The 22,660-nt window shown below is 42.7% G+C and overlaps 1 protein-coding gene across 8 annotated transcripts in view; it reads left to right on the forward strand.

Annotated features, from left to right (window-relative positions):
* Positions 1 to 4,086, forward strand: part of KCNC2 (potassium voltage-gated channel subfamily C member 2) — a 105,851-nt gene extending 101,765 nt beyond the window's left edge. For 2 of the 8 annotated variants that reach the window (XM_074827223.1, XM_074827228.1), the window contains 2 exons: positions 1,825 to 1,919; positions 2,964 to 4,086. In XM_074827223.1, the coding sequence (XP_074683324.1) occupies positions 1,825 to 1,886 (62 nt within the window). In that variant the 3' untranslated portion in view covers positions 1,887 to 1,919; positions 2,964 to 4,086. Of the gene's footprint in view, positions 1 to 980 lie in introns of all 8 variants that reach the window. The other 6 variants (XM_074827219.1, XM_074827224.1, XM_074827222.1 and 3 more) reach the window with 3 other exon arrangements.
* The last annotated feature ends 18,574 nt before the right edge of the window (positions 4,087 to 22,660 follow it).

Consider the following 22,660-nt stretch of genomic DNA (forward strand, 5'->3'; position numbering starts at 1 on the left):
CAGACCAATGGGTCAATCCTTTTCTTCATAAGTGGGCTTATTCAGGTGCTATTGAAAATACTTGAATATGAAGATAGTGATGCAGTAAATAGCAATGCTTCTCCAGCGTTTTACAACATAGCCTCTACTAGGTGAAAACAATCTATATGTAGCAAAAAGTAGGTAGCTAGAGCTCATGGTGTATGTGAACAGAAATGTCTGTAAGTGCAATGTTCCCTCCAAATTGTGAAGCATTATGTGGTTGCCTCATTTAATGATTAATTATTTACTACTTGCTTATGTGGATTACCATTTATTTCATTTGAGTCAGATGGAGAAGGAGCACAAATATGGTATTTTAAATTTGCCAATCAGGAGGCATTTGCAAATATGTAAAAATCTGCTATCTTACTATACTTTAATATTAGACACAAGGTCTTAGGGTTAATATTTATGAAGTTGAAGCTTCTTTCCCATATTGTCATTCAATCCTCTGCAGAAGTGATTTACACATATTGTATGCAATTTATCTGGTTTTTGTTTTATTTAATTTTAAAGGAAAATCATCCTTTATTAGGAATTGGGTTTAACAGAGATTATATAATTCTAACAGTTTTTATAGTCTGTCTTAATGGGTTTTTGGTTATGCTTAGCCAGATAGCTCACCCAGTGACCCTGTTGGTATCCTTTATCTTGCACTCTGTGCAACCCTGCAGAAGCCAGCAGAGTGGCACTGGGTGCAAGATGGGATGTGGAAGAGCAGGTCAGACCTCTTGTGTGATGGTCTGTTTAATTTTCTGGGAAAGAATAGCTGCATTAATTTTTAAATAATTTTCTTTACTAATGTCTTTTGGTAGTAATGTGTCTCAGCATTGAGTTCTTTTGCAGGCAGATTCCCTCTGAGTCCCAGATAGCTCCTTGGATTACATTACATTGTATTGTTTGTCTTTGTCTATTTTTTGGCTGAATTCAACTGATGTCTGTGCATTTTCTCATACAAGGCTATGAAAAATCTCGAAGCTTAAACAACATAGCTGGCTTGACAGGCAATGCTCTGCGACTGTCTCCAGTAACATCACCCTACAGCTCACCTTGTCCTCTAAGGCGCTCTCGGTCTCCCATCCCTTCCATCTTGTAAACCAGATGGCATCAATCGACTACATAGTATTAATTCAAATACTGTTTACCACATATTGGAAATAAATGTAGCATTAACCATAGGCTCCACAAATACAGTATAATTCCTGCATGATATAACTGTCAGTATTAAGCAATGCCACTTAGGTAGCTGAAGATTTTTATCTTGGCTTTTAAAGATTACCTAAGGTAGCGCTTCTCCTTTTATCTACTATATTGTCCTACTTTCCTGTGGCAATAAAAGGACAGTTAGTGGATGCCGTTGGCCAGTATATTCAATAAATAAGCATATTTTCAGGGAGATTTACTTAAAATAATGTGCTTCCAACTAATTATCAGTCACTCCATTGAACCTCCATTTCTTGTGACTCTAATCCATTCTGAAGATGTCTGGAATCGTGTCTTGGTTGCACAATGTGACTTGGGTCTGCTCATTTGCATGGACCATCCTGTCTCCATCACCTGACAAGCAGTGTTGCTGATCGCGGAGACCACAGAGGGCTCTGGATGTGTGTTACCACATTGTACCATCCTGCTGAAATGAAAGCACTGATAAACTGGTCTGCATGTGGGATTGTTTTTCTTTGTTTAACCTTTTCCTTTATTTTTTAACAATCTACTTGTTTATAAATGGCTTTATTTTGTGATTAACTTCAGTACTGGATTGCTGTATCAGAGTTCTGAATGTCTCCGGTTGTTTACACACAGATAACTGCAAAGAGGTTGTCATTACTGGTTACACGCAAGCAGAAGCCAGATCTCTTTCTTAATGGCTTGGGGAAGGCACAAAACATGCAAGAAAGGTAAACCCCATCCAGACTTGCAATTTTAAGCTAGCAAGTGCTGCTTGGTACTGTAGTAATTTCTCTACTCCAGGGTTCTTCAACATTTTCAGAGGCTGAGTACCAAGTAAAATTGAGAAGATTATTGGGGGCCTTTTTGTACCACTGTAAGAGGGTAGTAGTTCTCAAGTCCGGGTTTTTGACCAGCCTTATACCTCTGGCTCATGAGCTTCAAAAATTTCTTCGGTCAATGTTTTTTGAGGTGCTTTGTCCTATATGTTGTTTGTCTGTCTGTTTTGCAGCCTGTCTACTGTATTCTCCATCTGTCTCCATAAAGCACAGAGATACTGTTAAAATGCCCCCCTCTTTTAAGGTTAACTAAGGACATTTTTCTCCTTTTCTCTTTTTTCATATGGACTATACTTATGTGTATAGATACAAATATATATATTTTTCAAGTGCAAGTTAGTATCATCTAGACTAACTCATGTGAGCACTCTGAAGATTTTCCGAGTGGGATTTAGTAGTGGCTTTACATCACTGACCGGTTGCCTATTGCATCAATCTTCCTCTTAGCAACCAGCATTCATTACACTTTTGAAACTGTATCTCCTCTAGTGTCTTTTTCATTCAATATTAACCTCTGTTTATGCAACAGGACAAATGCAAAGGCAGATTTTATATTCTGGGCTGGTGAGGAAAAATGACCCTAAACTGTAGAGTTTTAGAACTACATTGGGAAGACCATAACAGCTCAAATCTTAAGAGATCCTTGAGATTGTTGAATAATCCCTGATTGTCACGTTTTATTTTTTGTTAGGAAAAGAAATATAACTTATTGTTGACCATGTAACATGTTCTTCTGTATATAGCCTAGCCCAATAGCATGACCTGCATGTCAGAATTATTGTACAATAATGTATTTATCAAAGTATACATTTCTGATATTTAGAGATGTACATTGATTTAGTTTTGGTAAAATATTGTCAATAGAGAGATAATTGCAAACAGCTTTTAGCAAAGGAATTAATATAATATCTGGTGCTGCTGTTATATTAACTACAGTGTTGTACAGAATTTATCATGGATTTTTGACTGGTGAAAAAGGGACAATGGAATTTAGCCATACCAAGGACTGTACTGGAAAGAGACTGCTGCTGCTGAATGGGCCCTGATAAACAACTCACGCCTTGAGGAGGTCACTGAGACTTTACATGCAAGTAGAGCTTGTTAAAGAAGATGAAAGACTGCTCCTAATTACTGCTGCCAGAGGAAGGGGTGACTAGTCACTGTTGATGAGTCAGCTGTAAATAAAATGTGTGTGCATGGAATATCAGTTTTTATCTATATCAAGGAAAGCTGAATTCAAGTCATCATTGCTAAGGCTCCATGCAAAGACCCACACCCCTGTGTGTATTCTTCCTGGTTCCTGCAGTAAGTTGTGCTGTGGATCATACAAAGACACACACTTAATAATGATAGTGATGTAAACTACATCTGTCTTGACTTCTGTCATAATAATGATATATTTTGCAAAGGTCACAAATATGAACAGAGTAGGTTTGCCTAAGTCCTTGCTTTCTCAGTTTGCCATGACCTATATTTCTATGAATTCTAGTGTACATGTCAAGTCTTAAGTTTACTTTCCACTTTGATAACAGAAATGTGACTGCAGAAAACATCACTGACTCAGTTCACAGCACACAGTCTTCTTTCATTGTTACCTCAAACTATAAGTATTATGAGAAATAAAATTCTGGCAGCAAGACTATTTTGGGTTTTTTTTTAATTCAAAGTGTTGCAAACCCAACATCAATAACTATAAAAGATGTATTAAAATTATATCCTACAAATGTATATTTTACATAAAAGAGATATTCTTTGATCAATTACTTTCTGTGATTTTTGTGATAAATGAATCTAGTCTATTCTATGTTTATGAGGCATTGTAGTGCTACGATGTGGTAATTATGTTCTCTCCATCCTATTCAGTGGGAAATTCTCCAGAATCTGTTTTGTCACCCTGGTGTCCCAACTGTAGGGACCTGTCCCAGTTGTGAAACTCTGTATTGTGGAACTTCTGTGAACATGTCAAGGTGCATGCACAATCCTGGTGGAAACCAGTGGAAATGTAATACCTGAATTGGAGAATAAAAGGCAAAAGACCTGGGGAGGAACTTGGAACATATCTTCTGAAGTGGCTCATGCTCTTTCTTTAGCTGTATCGGTCCCCTGCCTGCCACTGGCCATCCCAGTTCTCAAACCAGTTTCCTGGAGTACATGAGGAGCTAATTCAAAAACTAGCATGAGCTGGCTTCTAAAAGAATTTAAAATCTTCCTTCTTGTTAATGACCCTATGCCTCGTGTGGAAGCTGTAATTGGGCTAGATGTTATCAGACTCAAGGCAGTTTTATTGCATCCTGGTGTGAAGTCAACCTAAAAAGGAGGTGATAAATGGTTGCTTAAAGCTCCTAATCCAATACTGTATTTGGGGCAACCAGTGAAGTCCCTGAATACAAGAGCAGAGTGTCTGAGAGGCGTGAGGGAGCTAGTAGAGCTGTACACATGATCTGAGAAGCTGTTACCTCAGTATTTTGGAAGAGGTGCTGGAATGTAAGAAAGATTCCAAAAAACAGGATCAAGAGGTGTTCAAGTTTTGGAAAATGTGTTATAGTGACATACCATGAAAGCTCAACATGCTGTTTGTCCAAAGGATAAAAGTTGTCTGTACTGTGACCTGTGAGCCGTACCCACATGAAAAAGAGGTGTAGTGATTAGCCAGCACAAGGCTCCCAGCTGGCTCCAGTCACGCAGGTCTGATGTCTGCCCCCAAGCACCCAGACAGAGGTGTCTGGCTTTCCTCAGTGATATACAGGGATGGTAGGGAGCCCCAGATGGGATGCAGACAAGGTGGTTCATTGTCTTGGGCAAAACTGTAGAAAACACCAATGACCAGATGGTGTCTGACATCTTCTACTGTCTCTGGATGGTAAGGAGCTTAAGCCTGGATGGACCGTCACCGACACAGGACCTTGAGTCCAGAATATCCTGATTGCAGCTACTGTTTTCTTCCGTAGAGAACCAAGTTCGTGTTTAAATGCTTTCCTTTAAAACACACCTGGAGGACAAGCTGATGGTGAGTCCATTAATTTTTCATGTGTTTTGGGACTACAACCCAAATCTGACTGTTCTATGAGGAAGAGTTGACTTAACCACCAGCCCTCAAAGACTAGCCCCCTCTTGCTCTTCCCCTGCTTCTGGGCCCAAGAAGGAGTGAAAGTGCATTTTCATGGGAGGTAGGCCACCAAGGTTTAACTTTCTCAGACTGAGGAGGGCTGTGAACCTAGACTTCACTCTCCAGGGTAATGCAGTTCTTAGGTCTCAGATACTATGTAAAGGATGGGCAGCACATTTCCATCCCCTTCCTCTTTTGGCTGTGCTTTAAAAATAAGTAGGTACAATGTTCTTTTGTAAAGGGGGTCCTCACAGTGCAATGTGCTTATGCAGATCAGATCTATCCAAGTCTTCAGCCCTGCAGAAGCAAAACTGTGCCTGGAGGAAGGAGTTCTGGGTCAAGCAGGAAGATGCTGTGTGAGTGTGGGTGTCCTGAGGATCAAATACAAACCAAGGGGCAGTTGTGGGCATTTCTGGGCCTGCTTTAAGACTCCAGTAATTTATTTAATCCATTTATAAGTAAGATTTAAGGGTTAGAAGTCAAAACTAGGTAGAGTTAAACAAGCAATGAGTTTAGAAGCAATGAATCCGTTAAGACAATTTACCAAAGGCTGTTGCTTGTGTGCCTTTTAAAGTTGTAAAGTCAAAATGTCAAAAATGAGCATCTTTTTGAAAGATAGACTAGTGCAACAACAGAGTTGGTGCAGAGATCAAAAGCTGAGCTGTATTGTGGAGATGAGCAGGTTATGGGATCTTCGGACTTTGAACACAGTTATTGTTCTTATGGGGCCTCATTCAGCACTGAGAAAACGTTGCTGTTCCAGCGAATTTTGAGACACTGTACTACAAATGTTATAGGTGTGTACTGTAAACTAGTGCCAGAATTGCTAAGAAGCATGCAGCTAATGATAATTAATATAATACTGTGTGTCAAGAGGCTTTTTCATGTGTGAAACAATTATTGTTCCTAAAAGTTCTCTTACAAAATATCTAGATTAAATAAAAACTATTAAAAGAGAAGGAAATTTAAGGAAGCCTCTGTTCAGATGGGTTACTGAAAATTAGAGGGGGAAGGGACCAATCTGACATGAGCACACTTGCCAGCATATTTAATGGGAAGATATGAATTTTAAAGTCATGAATGAATTAACTATATGAAAGAGGAGGGCATTTTATCATCAGAATAAATCATGCAGAAGTCAGATAAAGGAAATTGGAATGGAAAACTGCTACTAGAAAGAGAAAATGAATATATTAATATGCTGTATTACAAGCAGTGGCTTAAAAGATTCCATAATAGACCCTTTGAATTCTAACTGTGTGAGAAGAAATTACAAACAAAGCCAAGGTTTCTAGCAGGTTAAAGTTATCAGAAATATTAATATCTTTATACTACATCTTTCCCCCCTTGGAAATACTTGTTATTTATTTAACTTCTAAAGAGACAAGTTATTTAAAAACTGGTGGGTTTTAAAGTCAAGAGTTGGCTCATGAACAAATACTGAGATGTTAGTGTTGGGTGTTTGGTACCTAGCTGGTGTGCCATTACCAGCATTTCCCTCCTACTTAACTGAGTATCCCTGGGACATGTTGAAATTTCAGAGATGTTTGATTCCTGGCCCCAGAGACAGGGATCTGTCACATGCTGGGTCTGCGGGAACATCGGGGTGTGCTCCAGCCTGGTGTGAGTGGTGAAGAGCTCCTGGCTCCACGGCACAGCCAGTGGAAGCACCCCGAGCCATGATTTATGTGTGGCTTCTCATTGCCTTCTGGAAAAATATACATGCTTCTCCCACCCTCTGCAACCTCCTCCCCAAAACCCAGCCTTCTGTCACTTGCATTTTTTTCTCATGAGCATGTTGATGAACAGCTGACAGATTTCAGATTCATACTTTCACAGCTTTACATTCACAGATGGCAATATTCTAGCATATTTAAAAAAAAGAAATTGGAGGTGGACACTTTTTGAAAATTTGGCACCGAAGTGTTATGCATTTCATTTAACATCTCCTGTAATATTTGCTGGTGGAAGACAAGATCATTTTAAAATGAGGGCCACAGCTAGGTTATACTGAAACTTTCAGGATGTGTTCATTTTATATTCTGCATCTGGTTAGAGCATTGCTGCATTTTACTATCACATGAAGCTCTCAGTTTTCTCCCCAAATGGGATTTGGAGATAAGATGCTAGAGCAAGTCAGAGAATACTATTTTAAGTTAAATGTTTTCTCTGTAGAATTATTGTGACTCCTAGAGGACTGTAAACATGAACTGTAATATAAAGAAAAAGATATTGCTTGGGAAATACTTAGGCTGTAATAGATGGCTGTAATCCATCTTTGTCTTGCAGAATGGTACAGTCACCCTTCCTTTAAAACATGGAAAGCAGACAATTTCGTGTCGGCCTTGTCAGAGCAGCATTAGACCTGCATAAGGTAATGAATTACCAAAAGAAGAATGTGGAAGTTTTTTCCCTTGACTTTATGACAGCTTATTTGCAAAAGCAGAAAGATCACACTTAAGAAGCTTGGCCTTTGCAGTGAAACAATGCAAAACTCCATCAATCTGAAGAACAGTAAACCGTAACCACATTACCCTATTAGGCTGATACTAAATATAGAATGTATTTTCAGTTTCTTACATGGATTTCCTTCCTTTGTGACTAAATGCAGCACCAGGGTTTTATGAAAATCTTATTTTCTTCATGCCTGTGAATGTTGTTGGTACAATGCAGTGTTTGGCACTCTGAAAGTCTTAAAATGATGCCATTGTTTAGTAGTACTTTTTGTATTTTGCCAGCATGAAAAATCAGGTTTCTTCTGAACTGGAACACTGGAAAGGGAGGTAGAGGGAGCACTAAAGGACAGAGTTTTCTTGGAACTCCTACAAAATCTGCTGTATGTAACTGTGACCACACAGTCCCTGTATCAGTGTCTTGACATTGACTGTAACTTTTCCAGTTCTGAAACTCCTCTTAGTTTTGGTTGGAGATCACAGCAACAAAATTTATTTAGTTACTGCTGTTTATAACCTCTACTTAACCCCTTTAAATCTGTGACTAATGGAGCAATTATAGAGCTTAACAGCTCTAGGACTGAGCTCAGAGAAGAATTTATGCACAAACTTAATAGGTCCATCTGTAATTATTGAAGAGGTTTCTCAGTACAGGACATTATCTGAACAAGTTCCCAGCATGAAATGGCCTCACTGAAATCGATGGCAAAACTGTCCTTGGCTTACTTACACAAGACTGGGTCTTGGGAAGCAACTGGTTTATGTCATGGACATCTCCAGGACATTTATCACCAATATCTTAGTATTCAAACATATTTCAGCTGGAAAAAAAAAAAAAAAAAAAAAAAAAAGTGATTTATCACAGTGGTCATCGATTCTGGTTTGAGTACAAGTAGTCATAAGGATATGCAGCCACAGCTTTTGTCTGTGTGCTGTTCTTCTTTCCTCCCTCCTCCACCAGCTGCTGCAGATGCAACAGAACAGCCTGTGCAAGTGCCCAGGGCTTCTTGCTGCATCTGGAAGGTCCAACCTTCCCCCCCGGGCACAGGCGTGAGGAGGATAAGACATCTCTGCACCCAACTCAGCCCATACTGTATTCAGGACTTGCCCACATGCCTCCTTTGCCTGTCTCCTCCTTACAATGCAGCCATAGCCTGCATGAAACCTGCTGGAAAGGGAAAAGGTAAGTGAATTTGGACCTTAATCACAAGGGTAGAGGAGTACAGGACTGAGTCTCCTTGTGAAGCTGACTAAAACTTGTTGGAGATGTCATCTTATGCAGTTGGGTCCAATCCGGCTTGGAATGAATTTGCAATTCTCTGCAGCTCCTTTTATATGCCCACCACGGTTGGGAACATTAAATTTTGGAACCACAAAGTGCTGTTTAAAAGCAGCACAGCTGTCAATGAAGAGCAGTTTGCAACAGGAATGTGGCCAGTACCAGGGACACTGCAGAGGGGCATGCCAAAAAACAGATAGAGATGATTGCTTAGAAACCAAATTCAGAAATTAGATTTTCCAACCACATGTTCACTGAACTATTGATTTACCAATCAACATAGCACTACTGAGCAGAATGATTGGAGTATATCATAATTTATCAAAGATAATCACAACTACTGACATGATTCTTTTTGCCCTTTTTTAAGGCTTACTGTAGTACCGAATTTCCTTCAGACCCGAAGATAAATACAATGAAAATAAGTGCATTAGCTAAATTAATGTCAGAGAATAAACATCCCTCAAAGGTGACTATAAGAGTTTACTTTTAATAAAAGTTTTTATATTCTAGTCCTAGACAAAAGCTGTTCATTAAGTTTTATTCATAGTCCTCAGTACCCTTCAAATAGGGCATGACTTCTAGACTTCTACTGTGCTTATTACCAGGAAGCCCGTTTCACTGGTCTGTATTTGAACCTTTACACAGTAACTGGTAAGTTTTTGATTCAGTCATTCCTGCATTGCCTGTGCCTATTTACAAATACTAGACAAGCTGTCTTATATGCTTCCCCAAGTTTTCAAGTAAGATGTTTTGTAATCCCCTCACTACAAAAAGGACATTGAATTACTCGAGCGTGTCCAGAGAAGGGCAACGAAGCTGGTGAAGGGTCTGGAGCACATGTCGTACGAGGAGTGGCTGAGGGAACTGGGGTTGTTTAGTGTGGAGAAGAGGAGGCTGAGGGGAGACCTCATCGCCCTCTACAACTACCTGAAAGGAGGTTGCAGAGAGCTGGGGATGGTCTCTTGAACCAAGTAATGAGTGATAGAACAAGAGGGGATGGCCTCAAGTTGCGCCAGGGAAGGTTTAGACTAGATATTAAGAAGCATTTCTTTACAGAACGGGTTGTTAGGCGTTGGAATGGTCTGCCCAGGGCAGTGGTGGGTTCCCCATCCCTGGAGGTGTTTAAGAGTAGGGTCAACTTAGCGCTGAGGGATATGGTGTGGTTGGGAACTGTTAATGTTGGGTTGATGGTTGGACTGGATGATCTTCAAGGTCTTTTCCAACCTGGACGATTCTGTGATTCTGTGATTCTGTAACCACTGTCAGGGCAGGTGGACACATGCTTAGCAAGAGAGATGCTCCAGATTAATGGTCTGTAGTTCACAGCAGGTCTATGGGGTGATCTGTGGGGCTGGTTTTGCCTCAGTGGGGCTGTTACTACCATGTCTAAGCTAAAGGAAGGGGCTGGGACTGCAGCTGACTCCCCATAAAGGTTTTAGCATGCAGAGCTGAGAGATGCCAGCATCTGTCTATGGCCAGCACTGGGATTTAATTCCCTGCCCCCCTAAAAAGCCCGTCCCAGCCCTCTGAGCAGTGCGGACATCCTCTGCAAGGCACAGCTTCAATGTTACACCTGCACCCTTTCAGATCCTGGATTTGATTTCACCCCTGAAGCCGGATACCCTGTTTGGGACCCAGCAGCAGTGTGTAGGGTAAGTGTAACAGCATTCATACCTTAACACTAAACTGTGCAGTCCCTGGCAGTTTTAGCAAGTCATCTAGAACCTGCTGTCTGCCCAAGAAGCAGTGTTATGTGACAGCCACAACGCTGCTGCAGCACATGTCTGGGTCCTCGTGTCCTGAGGATTTCATGAGGGTGTTTTCTCCTGTGTGGTGGGCTTTGCTCACAGAGCTGCTGGCAGGGAAGCAGAGCTGTGCGGCGAGCACCAAACATGTCGCAGCCCTCTCCCACTTCCCCTTTGCCTCTATGGCTTCAAAGAATAACTGCATCATCACAAAAATGTTTGAATAATGCCACATCTTGGTGTTTTATGATATCATGTGCTTGGTATAAACTGTAAATTGTACCACATGCCACAAGACAGTGGGAGGCAGGGGATCTTCTCCAAATCTCTCTGCAGGAGTATGCCTTTAGGAGCTCAGCTGTAAGTGATGTGGTTTTCAGAGATGGAGTTCGTGTCTTTGCCCATTGGGTAGGTGGGTGGATTTGGAGGGCCATGCAGGTCCGGATGGGCCTGAGAGGGGAACAGATGTGCATTGGATGGTCCCTGTGTCCACATGCTGGCTTGGCTGCACCAAGATCCAAGGAATCTGTTGGATGTGGACCACTCTGTGAGGGGTTGAGATAGTGTATCCCAAATCAGTCTCAGTGGCCAAATCCTGCTGGTCCTTGTCCTCCGGGGTTCTAGGTTTGGGCAGGAGGTGAGTGAGCTGTGCTGCACAAGGAGGTAGGCAGCTGCAGAGGCTACAGGTCAGTGGGGAGAGCTGCCACCAGGGCCTGGGCACAGGTATGGGGCGGTCCAGGGAGTGCAGCATCACTGCCCACTGCATGTCCCCTCTTGCTCACAGCCAGAGGCATTGGGCTCTTTGCCACAAAGCTGTACCTCACTCTTCCCCAGTCCCTGCACCTTCTCTTTTAGGACTTGATTGGGTTTCTACAGACCAAGGGAAAGCATAGAGCATCCCCCAGGATGGGGGCACAGAGAAACGTTTGCTCCTTGGGTGCTCTGGGTATAGGGAGATCCTCCTTTCCCAGGCATCATTGCAGCCACCAGCTCCTCTCCTTCCTGCCCCATCTTGGCCCCCTGTGCATCCCCAGCAGCTGGAAAGTGAGAAACAACTGTGCATTTCTGGTCCTAATGAAGTTCTTTCTTCCTTCCCTGATGCTCTATTTAATGCAGTGTCACTGTGAAGATGACGCCAAGTGCATTTGTCACCACAACCAGCCCAAAACAATGTGGTCAAGCATAAGGCAAGGGTTGTTAAATGACTACATGGGCTAGGTGTGGACTCTAGACCCCTAGAGATGCAGTTGTTATTATGCATTTTGCACAAGGAATTGTACTGATTTTGGCTGGGATAGAGTTAATTTTCTTCATAGCAGCTCATATGGGATATTTTTCGGATTTACAAACAAAATAGTATTAACATACCCATGTTTTAGCTATTGCTGAATGGTGCTTACACAGTGTCAAGACCTTTTCTGTTTCTCAGACTGACCTGCCAGCGATCAGTCTGAGGGCACACAAGAAGTTGTGAGATGGCACAGCTGGGAGAGCTGACCCCAACTGACCAAAGGGATATCCCAGACCACCATATGACATCATATTCATCAGCAAAAACTTGCAGGGGGGCAGAGCTTGCCAGGGTGGTTCTTGCTTGGGGACTGATTGGGCATCGGTTGGCTGGTGGTGAGCAGTTTTGGGTTTTTTTTTGCATCACTTCTTTTTCTTGTTGGTTTTGGGCTTTTTTTGGTTTTTCTTTTACTTATTAAACTATTTATCTCAAACCGTGGGTTTTTCCACTTTTGCATATTCTCCCAGAACCTGCTTTTAGTTGTGTTTAAGGTGATAACAGGGCTTTTTGGTTTGCTTGGATGTTTTTGCCTCCAATTAGTCAGGCTTAAATATCCAATTTATCTTGTACATAGGAAATTCCTTTTTTTTCCTTTTTTTGCAACACTATTTTCTCTTTCAAGACCAGCTTGAGGCAGTTTCAAGGAGACATCAAAAGCATAGCAGCTGATGTTGAAATGGAAGTGCCAGCTCACATGTTCACAGCTGCATGTGGTCTTTAGCCTCATCAGGCTTACAAGGCCATCAGTGTTTGTGAATTACTTTTCTATACCTTCAAATGGGTTACAATACCAAAATAAAACAAGTGACCACCTCCTGCCTCAAAAGATTCAAACAAAAAATAAACAAGGAAGAAGTTCTGTCCTTTCATTGGCACTGTGGATCTCTGGTAGTAGATTTTATGAACAATAGGCTTATTGTTAAATGTGCAAGGAAGGATCCCAGCAGCTCTCCCTCCTACTAGTGTTTGACTTCATGTGTCTTCTGCACCAGAAGTCCTGGCTCCCAAGAGAAGGGTGTTTTCTGACTATACAGGGGTTTTGAGCATGGGTGCTCTGGTCCTACAAGCTTCTGCACTGCTGCTGGTCCACACAAGCTCACTTGGATGAAAACATCAGGCTATTCTGTTCTTTAGCCAGGGAAACAGCAGGGACCAATGGATAAAAGCCAAGAGGCTAGCATTTAGTATCCTGGGATTCACTGAAATCCATGGGGTGTAGGCTCCTAAATGCTTTTGGATCTGGCAGATTGAATGGATCTATTCCAGACATGGGAACCAGAGCTCTGATAGTCCAACCTTGATCATTAAATTATTACATTGTTTTAGCTTAAATGCTGAGTGACTGGATCTCTGTTTCCTTCTTTAAAAAAAAACAAAACAAAACAAAACAAAACAAATGGGGATAATATTACTCATTGAATTCTAGAAGGTGTTTTGTACTCTGGAGGGGGAAGCTGAGACTCGGGTAAATGGTAGTCTCAGAATAAGATGTAGTTGGAAAAAGCTCTTCCTTGTATGCACGTCAAACACAACTGCTGTGAAGAAGCTGCTAGTCTCTTTGGTCACAGGTCACTCAGAAGGGTGACTGATAACCTCTCTGACATTGCCACACACTGAGCTACAGATGAGAAGGCTGCAGTGGAGCCATGAGTGCTGAGGCACTGCCAGGGCTTGGGAGCTCCAGAGATTAATTCCTCTGTCATGCCTCAATATCATGCAATAAAATAAAACTCTGTCCCCCCCAAAAGGGAATTTTATCCTTCTCATAAGACATTGCAGCAAGTAGTGCTTGTGAGTATGAGTGCAGTGAGCTATACATATACAAATGGACTGCACATTTCAGAGCTTAGCACTGAATTTTTAGAGCTATCAACTGGGCTACTGTGTTGGACCAGGGGTCTCCAACACATCGTACACAGCTACCCAAAAAGCACAAGGAAGCCACAACCCTGCCTGGCACCTGGCACCACCGAATTAGGCTTCTCAGTGCCACAAGCCAGCAAAGCCATGGCAGGAGACATCCCCTCCCTCTGGGGAAAGGCATTTGCAGTTTGGGACGTGCTCTCTCAACACATTGGCTCTTGGGCAGCATCCCCACAGATTCCATTCCCTCAGCGTAGGGGCACTTCACAACCTGCCACCAGCTTTTACTCAAACAAACTGATTCTGTATTTGGAAGCCCTCCTCTGTGGACCTGGACTAGAAATTAACTTAACCAGCACTTCCTTTTTTTCTGGAGAAAAAGGAACAAGGATGAAGAAAAGCTATACTTGCAAAGCAGTACTGTGTAGCCTTGGAACACTGTTTAATATAATGGTTGTCCAAAAATTATGTTGACAAGGAAATCCCAGAAAAAATAACTTAAGGAAGCAAAATTCATGTAATCTAATGGATGTCTATTAGTGCACTTCCTTAGTTTTCATCTCCTGAGTTTCGTCAGAAAGATTCATATTCACTGTTTATAAACAAACTACAACAAAACCAAAAGTAACACTTTTCAATAATCATCCCAAATGACTGGTACTATATATTTTTGTCATCTTGATCACACTGAGTTAATTTTTTTCCCATCTAAATAAGTGCTAGAAAAATAATTCTGTTTTACTTTCTTTTAATATTTGACATTATCAAAATATATGTCTTTCACTTGTGGAGTACAGAGACTGCTATACACGGGAGAGATACAGATTTTGCCAAGACTAATTTTTAACTGCTAGCATGTAAAGAAATGATAACATAATGTATTACCAGGCAATAATGAAAGATGCTATGGCAGCAACCATGTGTGTGGGTGGTGTCCAGAGTTAAGGGCTTTTTGGTTTCCTCCCTCATGTATCAAACACTTAGTCAAAGACATTATAAGGTGGTATTAACATGGACTATTTTTAAGAAGCTATGATGGCAAGCTGAAAGAAGTACTTTGGATAAGAAGTCTTTATCAAACTTCCATTTCAACAAAGTTATTTTCAGATGCCATATGTATTAGCCCTTTCCACTGAGACTACGTTCAGCTATCATTAATATCACTAAACATTTGCTGAATCTGCTTTAGCTTCTGAGTAGCTGTTTCTGACGTGGTAACCTTGACTCATCGCTTGGGACACATGCACCATTCTGAAGAGGAACAGCACAGTGCCCCATGCACTGGTCTTATTTTAACCGTGCAGAGTTTAACACGCTCCTGCTTGTCACACCAACTCTCTGCACAGGCTGAATCTGAGCAGACAATGAGAGATAAGCTCTTCTGCTGCAAATGGGTGATGCATACAAACGTTTTTGCAAAAAAAACCCCTCAGTAGTCATTAAAATATTCAAACAACCTTAACTGGTATAAACACTGTTCAAACACTCCTAATGGACATGAATGCTGAATGTCTCATATGTTCTTCTATTCACATCTTAGCCAATCTTTTTTTTTAAGGAAGACATTTCTTCCTGACATGTAGGATTAGGAGCACAGTTTTAAACTATGGAGTTCAAACTTGCTGATGAGAGCGGTATGAGCACTTTGAGGGCACATGGTGTTTGCCCACTGCACAGTGACAGGAGGGATTAAAGATGAGGGGGGAGCTTGGCAGGGCAGAACAAAGAGCCCAAAGCAACCATATATAGGGCTGTACCCCAGTCAGGACATTATGGAGCAATGTCAACAAACTTGCCTATGTACACTGGGGTTGAAAAAGAAAAACTCCACCCCTCCACCTGTGCAAAAGATGAGAAAGATTTGTTTTTCACAGAATCACAAAATCATCAAGGTTGGAAAAGACCTTGAAGATCATCCAGTCCAACCATTAACCTAACACTGACAGTTCCCAACTACACCATATCCCTAAACCTCTATGTTAATGCGACTCTTAAACACCTCCAGGGATGGGGAATCCACCACCTCCCTGGGCAGACCATTCCAATGCCTAACAACCCATTCTGTAAAGAAATACTTCCTAATATCCAGTCTAAATCTTCCCTGGCGCAACTTGAGGCCATTCCCTCTTGTCCTATCGCTTGTTACTTGGTTAAAGAGACTCATCCCCAGCTCTCTGCAACCTCCTTTCAGGTAGTTGTAGAGGGCGATGAGGTCTCCCCTCAGCCTCCTCTTCTCCAGACTAAACAACCCCAGTTCCCTCAGCCACTCCTCATACGACATGTGCTCCAGACCCTTCACCAGCTTCGTTGCCCTTCTCTGGACACACTTGAGTAATTCAATGTCCTTTTTGTAGTGAGGGGTCCAAAACTGAACACAGTCATCGAGGTGCGGCCTCACCAGTGCCGAGTACAGGGGTAAGATCACTTCCCTGTCCCTGCTGGCCATGCTGTTTCTGATACAAGCCAGGATACCATTGGCCTTCTTGGCCACCTGGGCACACTGCTGGCTCATGTTCAGCTGGCTGTCAATCAACACCCCCAGGTCCCTCTCTGACTGGCAGCTCTCCAGCCACTCCTCCCCAAGCCTGTAGCACTGCTGGGGGTTGTTGTGGCCCAAGTGCAGCACCCGGCATTTGGCCTTATTGAAACTCCTACAGTTGGCCTGAGCCCATCGCTCCAGCCTGTCCAGATCTCTCTGCAGAGCCTCCCTACCCTCGAGCAGATCAACACTCCCACCCAACTTGGTGTCACCTGCAAACTTACTGAGGGTGCACTCGATCCCCTCGTCTAGATCATCAATAAAGATGTTAAACAGGAGTGGCCCCAAAACCGACCCTGGGGACACACCACTTGTGACCGGCCACCAACCGGATTTAACTCCATTCACCACAACTCTTAGGCCAGGCCATCCAGACAGTTTTTTACCCAGCAAAGCGTGTGCCCATCCAAGCCATGAGCAGCCAGTTTCACCAGGAGAATGTTGTGGGAAACAGTGTCAAAGGCCTTACTAAAGTCAAGGTAAACAACATCCACAGCCTTTCCCTCATCCAATAAGCAGGTCGCCCTGTCATAGAAGGAGATCAGGTTTTTCAAGCAGGACCTGCCTTTCATAAACCCATGCTGACTGGGCCTGATCATCTGGTTGTCCCACATGTGTTGTATGATGGTACCCAGGATGAGCTGCTCCATCAGCTTCCTGGGCACTGAAGTCAAGCTGACAGGCCTGTAATTTCCCGGATCATCCTTCCGACCCTTCTTATATTTGGGCATCACATTGGCCAATTTCCAACCTGTCGGGACCTCCCCGGTCAGCCAGGACTGCTGGTAAATGATGGAAAGCGGCTTAGCGAGCACCCCAGCCAGCTCCTTCAGCACCCTCGGGTGTATCCCATCTGGTCCCATAGACTTGTGTATGTCTATGTGATGCAGTAGGTCACTGACTATCTCCTCCTGGATTGTGGGGGGGTCGTTCTCCAAGTCTCTGTCTTCTGACTGAGGAGGCTGGATTCCCTCAGTACAACTAGTCTTGCTATTAAAGACTGAGGCAAAGAAGGCATTAAGCACCTCAGTCTTTCCATCATCAGTCATTGTCATGTTTCCTCCTGTGTCTAGCAGGGGATGGAGGCTCTCCCTGGTCTTTCTTTTGCTGTTGACATACTTATAAGAACATTTCTTGTTGTCCTTGATTGCTGAAGCCAGGGTAATTTAGACCTCCTGATTTCCGCCCTGCATAGCCTCACAGCATCTTTGTAATCACTGTGAGTCGCTAGTCCCTTCTTCCAGAAGCGGTAAACTTTCCTTTTCTCCCTGAGTTGCAGCCAAAGCTCCCTGTTTAGCCAGGGTGGTCTTCTCTGCTGCCGGCTTCTCTTACAGCACCTAGGGACAGCCTGTTCCTGTGCCATTAAGACTTCCTTCTTAAAAAGTGTCCAGCCTTCCTGGACCCCTATACCCTTCAGGATCGTCTCCCAAGGGATTCTGTCAAGCGGTTGCCTAAACAAGTCAAAGTCAGCCCTTTGGAAGTCCAGGATGTCAGTTCTGCTGCCCCCTCTCCTGGCCTCTCTAAGAATAGAGAACTCTATTATTTCATGATCGCTGTGCCCTAGTTGGCCTCCAACCGCCACATCATCCACCAGTCCTTCTCTGTTCACAAGGAGATCCAGCAGGGCACCTTCTCTGGTCAGTTCACTCACCAGCTGTGTCAGGAAGATATCTTCCACACATTCCAGGAATCTCTGGGACTGGTCCCTCTCTGCTGTGTTGTATTTCCAGCAGATGTCTGGGAAGTTAAAGTCTCCCACAAGAACAAGGGCAAGCAATCAGGAGATTTCTCCTAAATGCCTATAGAATATTTCATCCATCTCAGTCCTGGTTGGGTGGCCTATAGTAGACTCCTACCACAACATCTGCCCTGTTGGCCTTCCCCCTGATTCTAATGCAAAGACACTCCGCCCTGTCTTCACTACACTTGTGCTCAAAGCTGTCATAACAGTCCGTAACATACAGCGCCACCCCACCACCTCTCCTCCCTTGTCTATCCTTTCTAAAGAGCTTGTAGCCATCAACTGGCGCACTCCAGTCATGGGAGACATCCCACCATGTTTCTGTGATAGCCACTACATCATAATTTTTCTGTTGCATCATGGCTTCAAGCCCCTTCTGTTTGTTACCCATGCTGTGTGCATTGGTATATGTGTGCACTTCAGATAGGCTGATGCCCCCAGCACCTTTTCACATTTAGAGGTCTTAAGTCTGGCCTGACCTTTCACAGGTGTTACCACAGTTACTGATCCATCAATATCCCTTGCATCTTTATTGTGCTGCATGTCTCCATCCCTTGCCTCCGCTGGGATAACAGGATGAGGGTCATCGCTGGCACAACAGCCCACAAACTGTGGTAATCTTTCCTGGGGCTTATGTCTGGGAGTTCCAGTTTTGTCCCCTTTCCTCTTCAAATCTAGTTTAAAGCTCTCTCAGTGAATCCAGCTAACTCCTGCCCCAAGACCCTTTTCCTCCTCTGAGACAGGTGCATCCCATCTGATGTCAAAATCTCTGGCATCCTGTATACTAACCCATGATTGAAAAGTCTGAAGCCCTGATGGTATCACCAGTCTTGGAGCCACAAGTTCATCTGTTGAGTTCTCCTGTAGTCGTCTTCATCCATCCCTGCAACTGAAGGGATGGAAGAGAACACAATTTGTGTCCCTGACCCCTTAACCAGTTTCCCCAAGGCCCTGAAATCTCTCTTCATTGATTTAGGACTTCTCCTGGTAATATCGTCGCTACCCACCTGAAAAACCAAGAGAGGGTAGTAGTCCTTAGGTCTCACTAGACTGGGGAGTTTAGCCGTGAGGTCCTTCACCCGGGCCCCAGGGAGGCAGCAGACTTCCCTATGAAGCGGGTCTGGTCTGCATACTGGGCCTTTGACAACCCTCAGAATGGAGTCACCCACTACAATGACCCTTCTGGGATTCTGTTTAGAACTGATTTTAATACCTGGTCTAGAGTGACCCGGCCTTGGTGGACCTTGATCTTCCTCGTTATTTGACTCATTTTCTTCACCCTTCTCTACTTCATTCAAAAGTTCCAGGGCCCTGTATCTATTGTGAAGGGGCACCATGGAAGGTGAGGGAGGTCAGGAGGGGATTTTCCTGCATCCTTGAGCAGGGACCTGTTTCCAGTCTCCCCCATCTCTTAGGTCCCCTCCTTCTGCCTGTTAGCAATAGGGTGAGGGATTACCTGCCTCTTTTGGAGCCTCCATTTGCTCCTGTTGCTTCAGGGGTGCTAAGGTGCTACTCCACCAATCAATTTCCTTTTCGCACTCCCTAATACTTCTTAATCTTTTAACCTCTTCTTTGAGTTCCGCCACCAGGCTGAGCAGGTCATCCAGCTGATCACAGCACACACAGGTGTTGTCACTGTTGCCCTCTGACAGGATTGACAGGCTCAAGCTCTGTTGACCTCACCCAAACATCAGTGCAGTTTGTTCTCAGAACTTTATAAATGATATCTCATGCAATTTGGCTACATCAAGAGGTCATATGCAGTTTGCCAAAAAGAAAATCTGGTGGTTCATGGCCAGCATAGAGAGCTGACACTGGCTCATTGACTACAAAACTTGGGGACCAGTATAACATACTTCAGATCAAGGCCCACCCAGACAGCATCCCTGTCTTTGATGTGGGATGCCTATGGTTTGCTTCCCTCTTTGGCCTCTAACTGAGGTTGTGAGAATATGCAGACTGTTGCCATCATACTCCTGGTCAGAGGAAAATTGAATTGCAGGAGGAACAACTAAGAAATAACGAGGAAAAGTACAACCTTCCTCAGCTGATGTGTTTTTATGACTCACTCTGCCTCTTAGCATGGAGAACTTATACAAATGTAACTCCCTTGGCCACCAGAAGAAGGATGTAAATGTTTTTGCTAGAATCAGTCAGACTGAGGGGCTACAGATGCTGCATACGTCTTTATATGCATCCTTTGAGCTTCTGCCCATGTTTCACATATTCCGCACCAGCAGCAAGGTAAGTTTACAAATGTGACTTTTCCAGAAAGCTCTCATGAAAGTGCAGACAGGCTTGCAGGTTTGCCTCAGCACATTTTTGTTCTTTCCTCAAAACAACATCAAAATGGCAGCTGCTGTCACATTTTCAAACCCTAGTGGCCCGGTGAAATTTGTTTTTGAAATTGCAAAGATATGAAGAGCACTAATGCAAGATGAAATAAATATCTATTACTAATAATATAAGACTTGAGCTGAAGATTAAGAAAAATAGAATTATATGAAAAAGCATTAGTGAATGCTGTCATGTGTAGATATCCGAAGCCACTGGTTAATGTACAGTGTGCCAAGAGCAGGCATCTTTGAAGTATGAATGTATTTTTGTGCAGTGCAGGACAAAACCAGCAAAGATGCAAGAGAAAAATAACATGCTGAGTCTCAAAGTTTTGCTGTAACCCACTTGTCCAAAGTCTTCCCCTGGAAAGATTAATGTCCTAGAAATATAACTATGAAAGAAAATCTAAATTACCTGTCCAGCTCTGAAAGTGAAAACCAGTAAAGAAGTAAATGAAAAGCTCATAATTCAGGATTAAAAATTCAGCTTGAAAGTTTAGCCTTTCTTACTGCTTTTGAGGATATAAACAGATACAGAAAATGATTTCCTGGAATGGATCTGCGGGGAAAAAAAAAAATATATTTTTAATGCATTTAAAATCTATGGATGAAATCTTAGGCATAGATTCTGGACCAAATTCTTATTCTCCTCTTTTTTTAAGGTTGCTCCTGCTCCAAAAATGTTCATATTGATAGCATTTGGGAATACTATCTAACATAAGAAAACAGATCTGAATTTGGCTTATTGTGAGTGTGGAGTCTAAGGGGTCTGTGAGCGATCTATGTTTCATCTGTCTGTGTTTATCTGTGATTGATTATAACAATCACATCCCTCAGTGGACTAGCATTAGTGGAATAAACATTACTATGTGTGAATTTAAAATTCGTTTTTCTACAGTCATGTGCATCCACAACTTTGCAATTTGCTTCAAAGACCAGTGCAGTAAATATTCACTATCCTAAAACTTGCTTGTTCTTATTGTGATGATTGAAATAGTGCATTTCATATCACAGTCTGCAGAAAGATGGGTTTCACTCAAATTAAACTTTGTTGCCAGTAAGATTCAATGACAGAAGTGTTTAAAGCAAATCCAAAAAACTCTTATGGGTATGACTCTAATAAATGCATTAAAAAAAAGGATGACTCATGTAAAATATTTGACAGCATATATCCAGTTCTAGAAAGGAGATTCTGCTAGTTTTTAAAAATATATCTAAACAATAAGTACTTTTTTTCACCAGGTTAAACAAACCAATGCTTACTTTGCTCCAGGCAGCAAGTTTTTCCCTTTTCTATACCACCACCATGGGATATTTCACTTGACTTGTCTTGTATTTTGGCACATCTGACAAACCTCTAGACTTTCCATAATGCCACAGTTCATCTGAGGTCAATCTAAAATGTCTCTGGTTCCCCTCTGAAATTTTTTAATTCCTGAATGACCCTCACACAGCCTTTTAAATGCATTTTTCTGTAAGTATTTAGGAATGATGCACCATTCTGTTTCTAGAAAAAAAAAAATCAAAAGAATTCTGCTAGAGAGCTCTGCCTCTCACTGATGCAGGGGGCTGAGAACATGCCCAAGGTAGCATTTAACAGGGGTGCTAATTGCTTTAATTTCCTTCTGCCAGGCCTCATCCTTAGCTGCACTCACTTTTTTTCTGAGCTCTGGAACACTTTTCATTGGACAGTACAGACAGTGTCTTGTACTGGTCCAGGTTTACTGCACTTGAAGTGTTGGTGTCAGTGACCACTGAGTCCCTCTTGGGCTTCCCACTCCTGTCTGGAGGTGCAGGACTTGGTCCTACACTTTGGAAGCGGCAATGCTTTGGTCATTTCCTGGTAATACTGGACTCCTAGAAAGTGCCTCAGCATTTATAATATGATCAGCAAAGGATGATGCTGATCTCCAGTTTTACTCACAGTGTTGTGAAAGTTGCCCAGTTCTCCATGGAGAGCTTAGAGTATATCTACAAAGCAGATGCTGGTGTTAAAGGGTCTATCTGGCACTCACAAGATCTGATAAAATCAGTCAGCATGGGTTGATTAGCCTGTTCAGGGGACTGGCATAGTGTGGTTACATTTCCTCCAGCATCTGCTGTGCTTTTTACAACATCTTGCTATCACTTCTTGTGCCATCATTATTGTCTTCTGCTGTCATAAAACTTCAGGACTCCTTCAGCTTCTTGAGCTCTTGCTTCGATTCTCATCCCAAGTCCACTGAAAGCCTCTGCCTAGTAACTGGCTGGCGATCTAGGCAAGAAGATCAGCCCAAA

The sequence above is a fragment of the Strix aluco genome, chromosome 5 (assembly GCF_031877795.1).
Source record: "Strix aluco isolate bStrAlu1 chromosome 5, bStrAlu1.hap1, whole genome shotgun sequence".
Taxonomy (NCBI): Eukaryota; Metazoa; Chordata; class Aves; order Strigiformes; family Strigidae; genus Strix; species Strix aluco.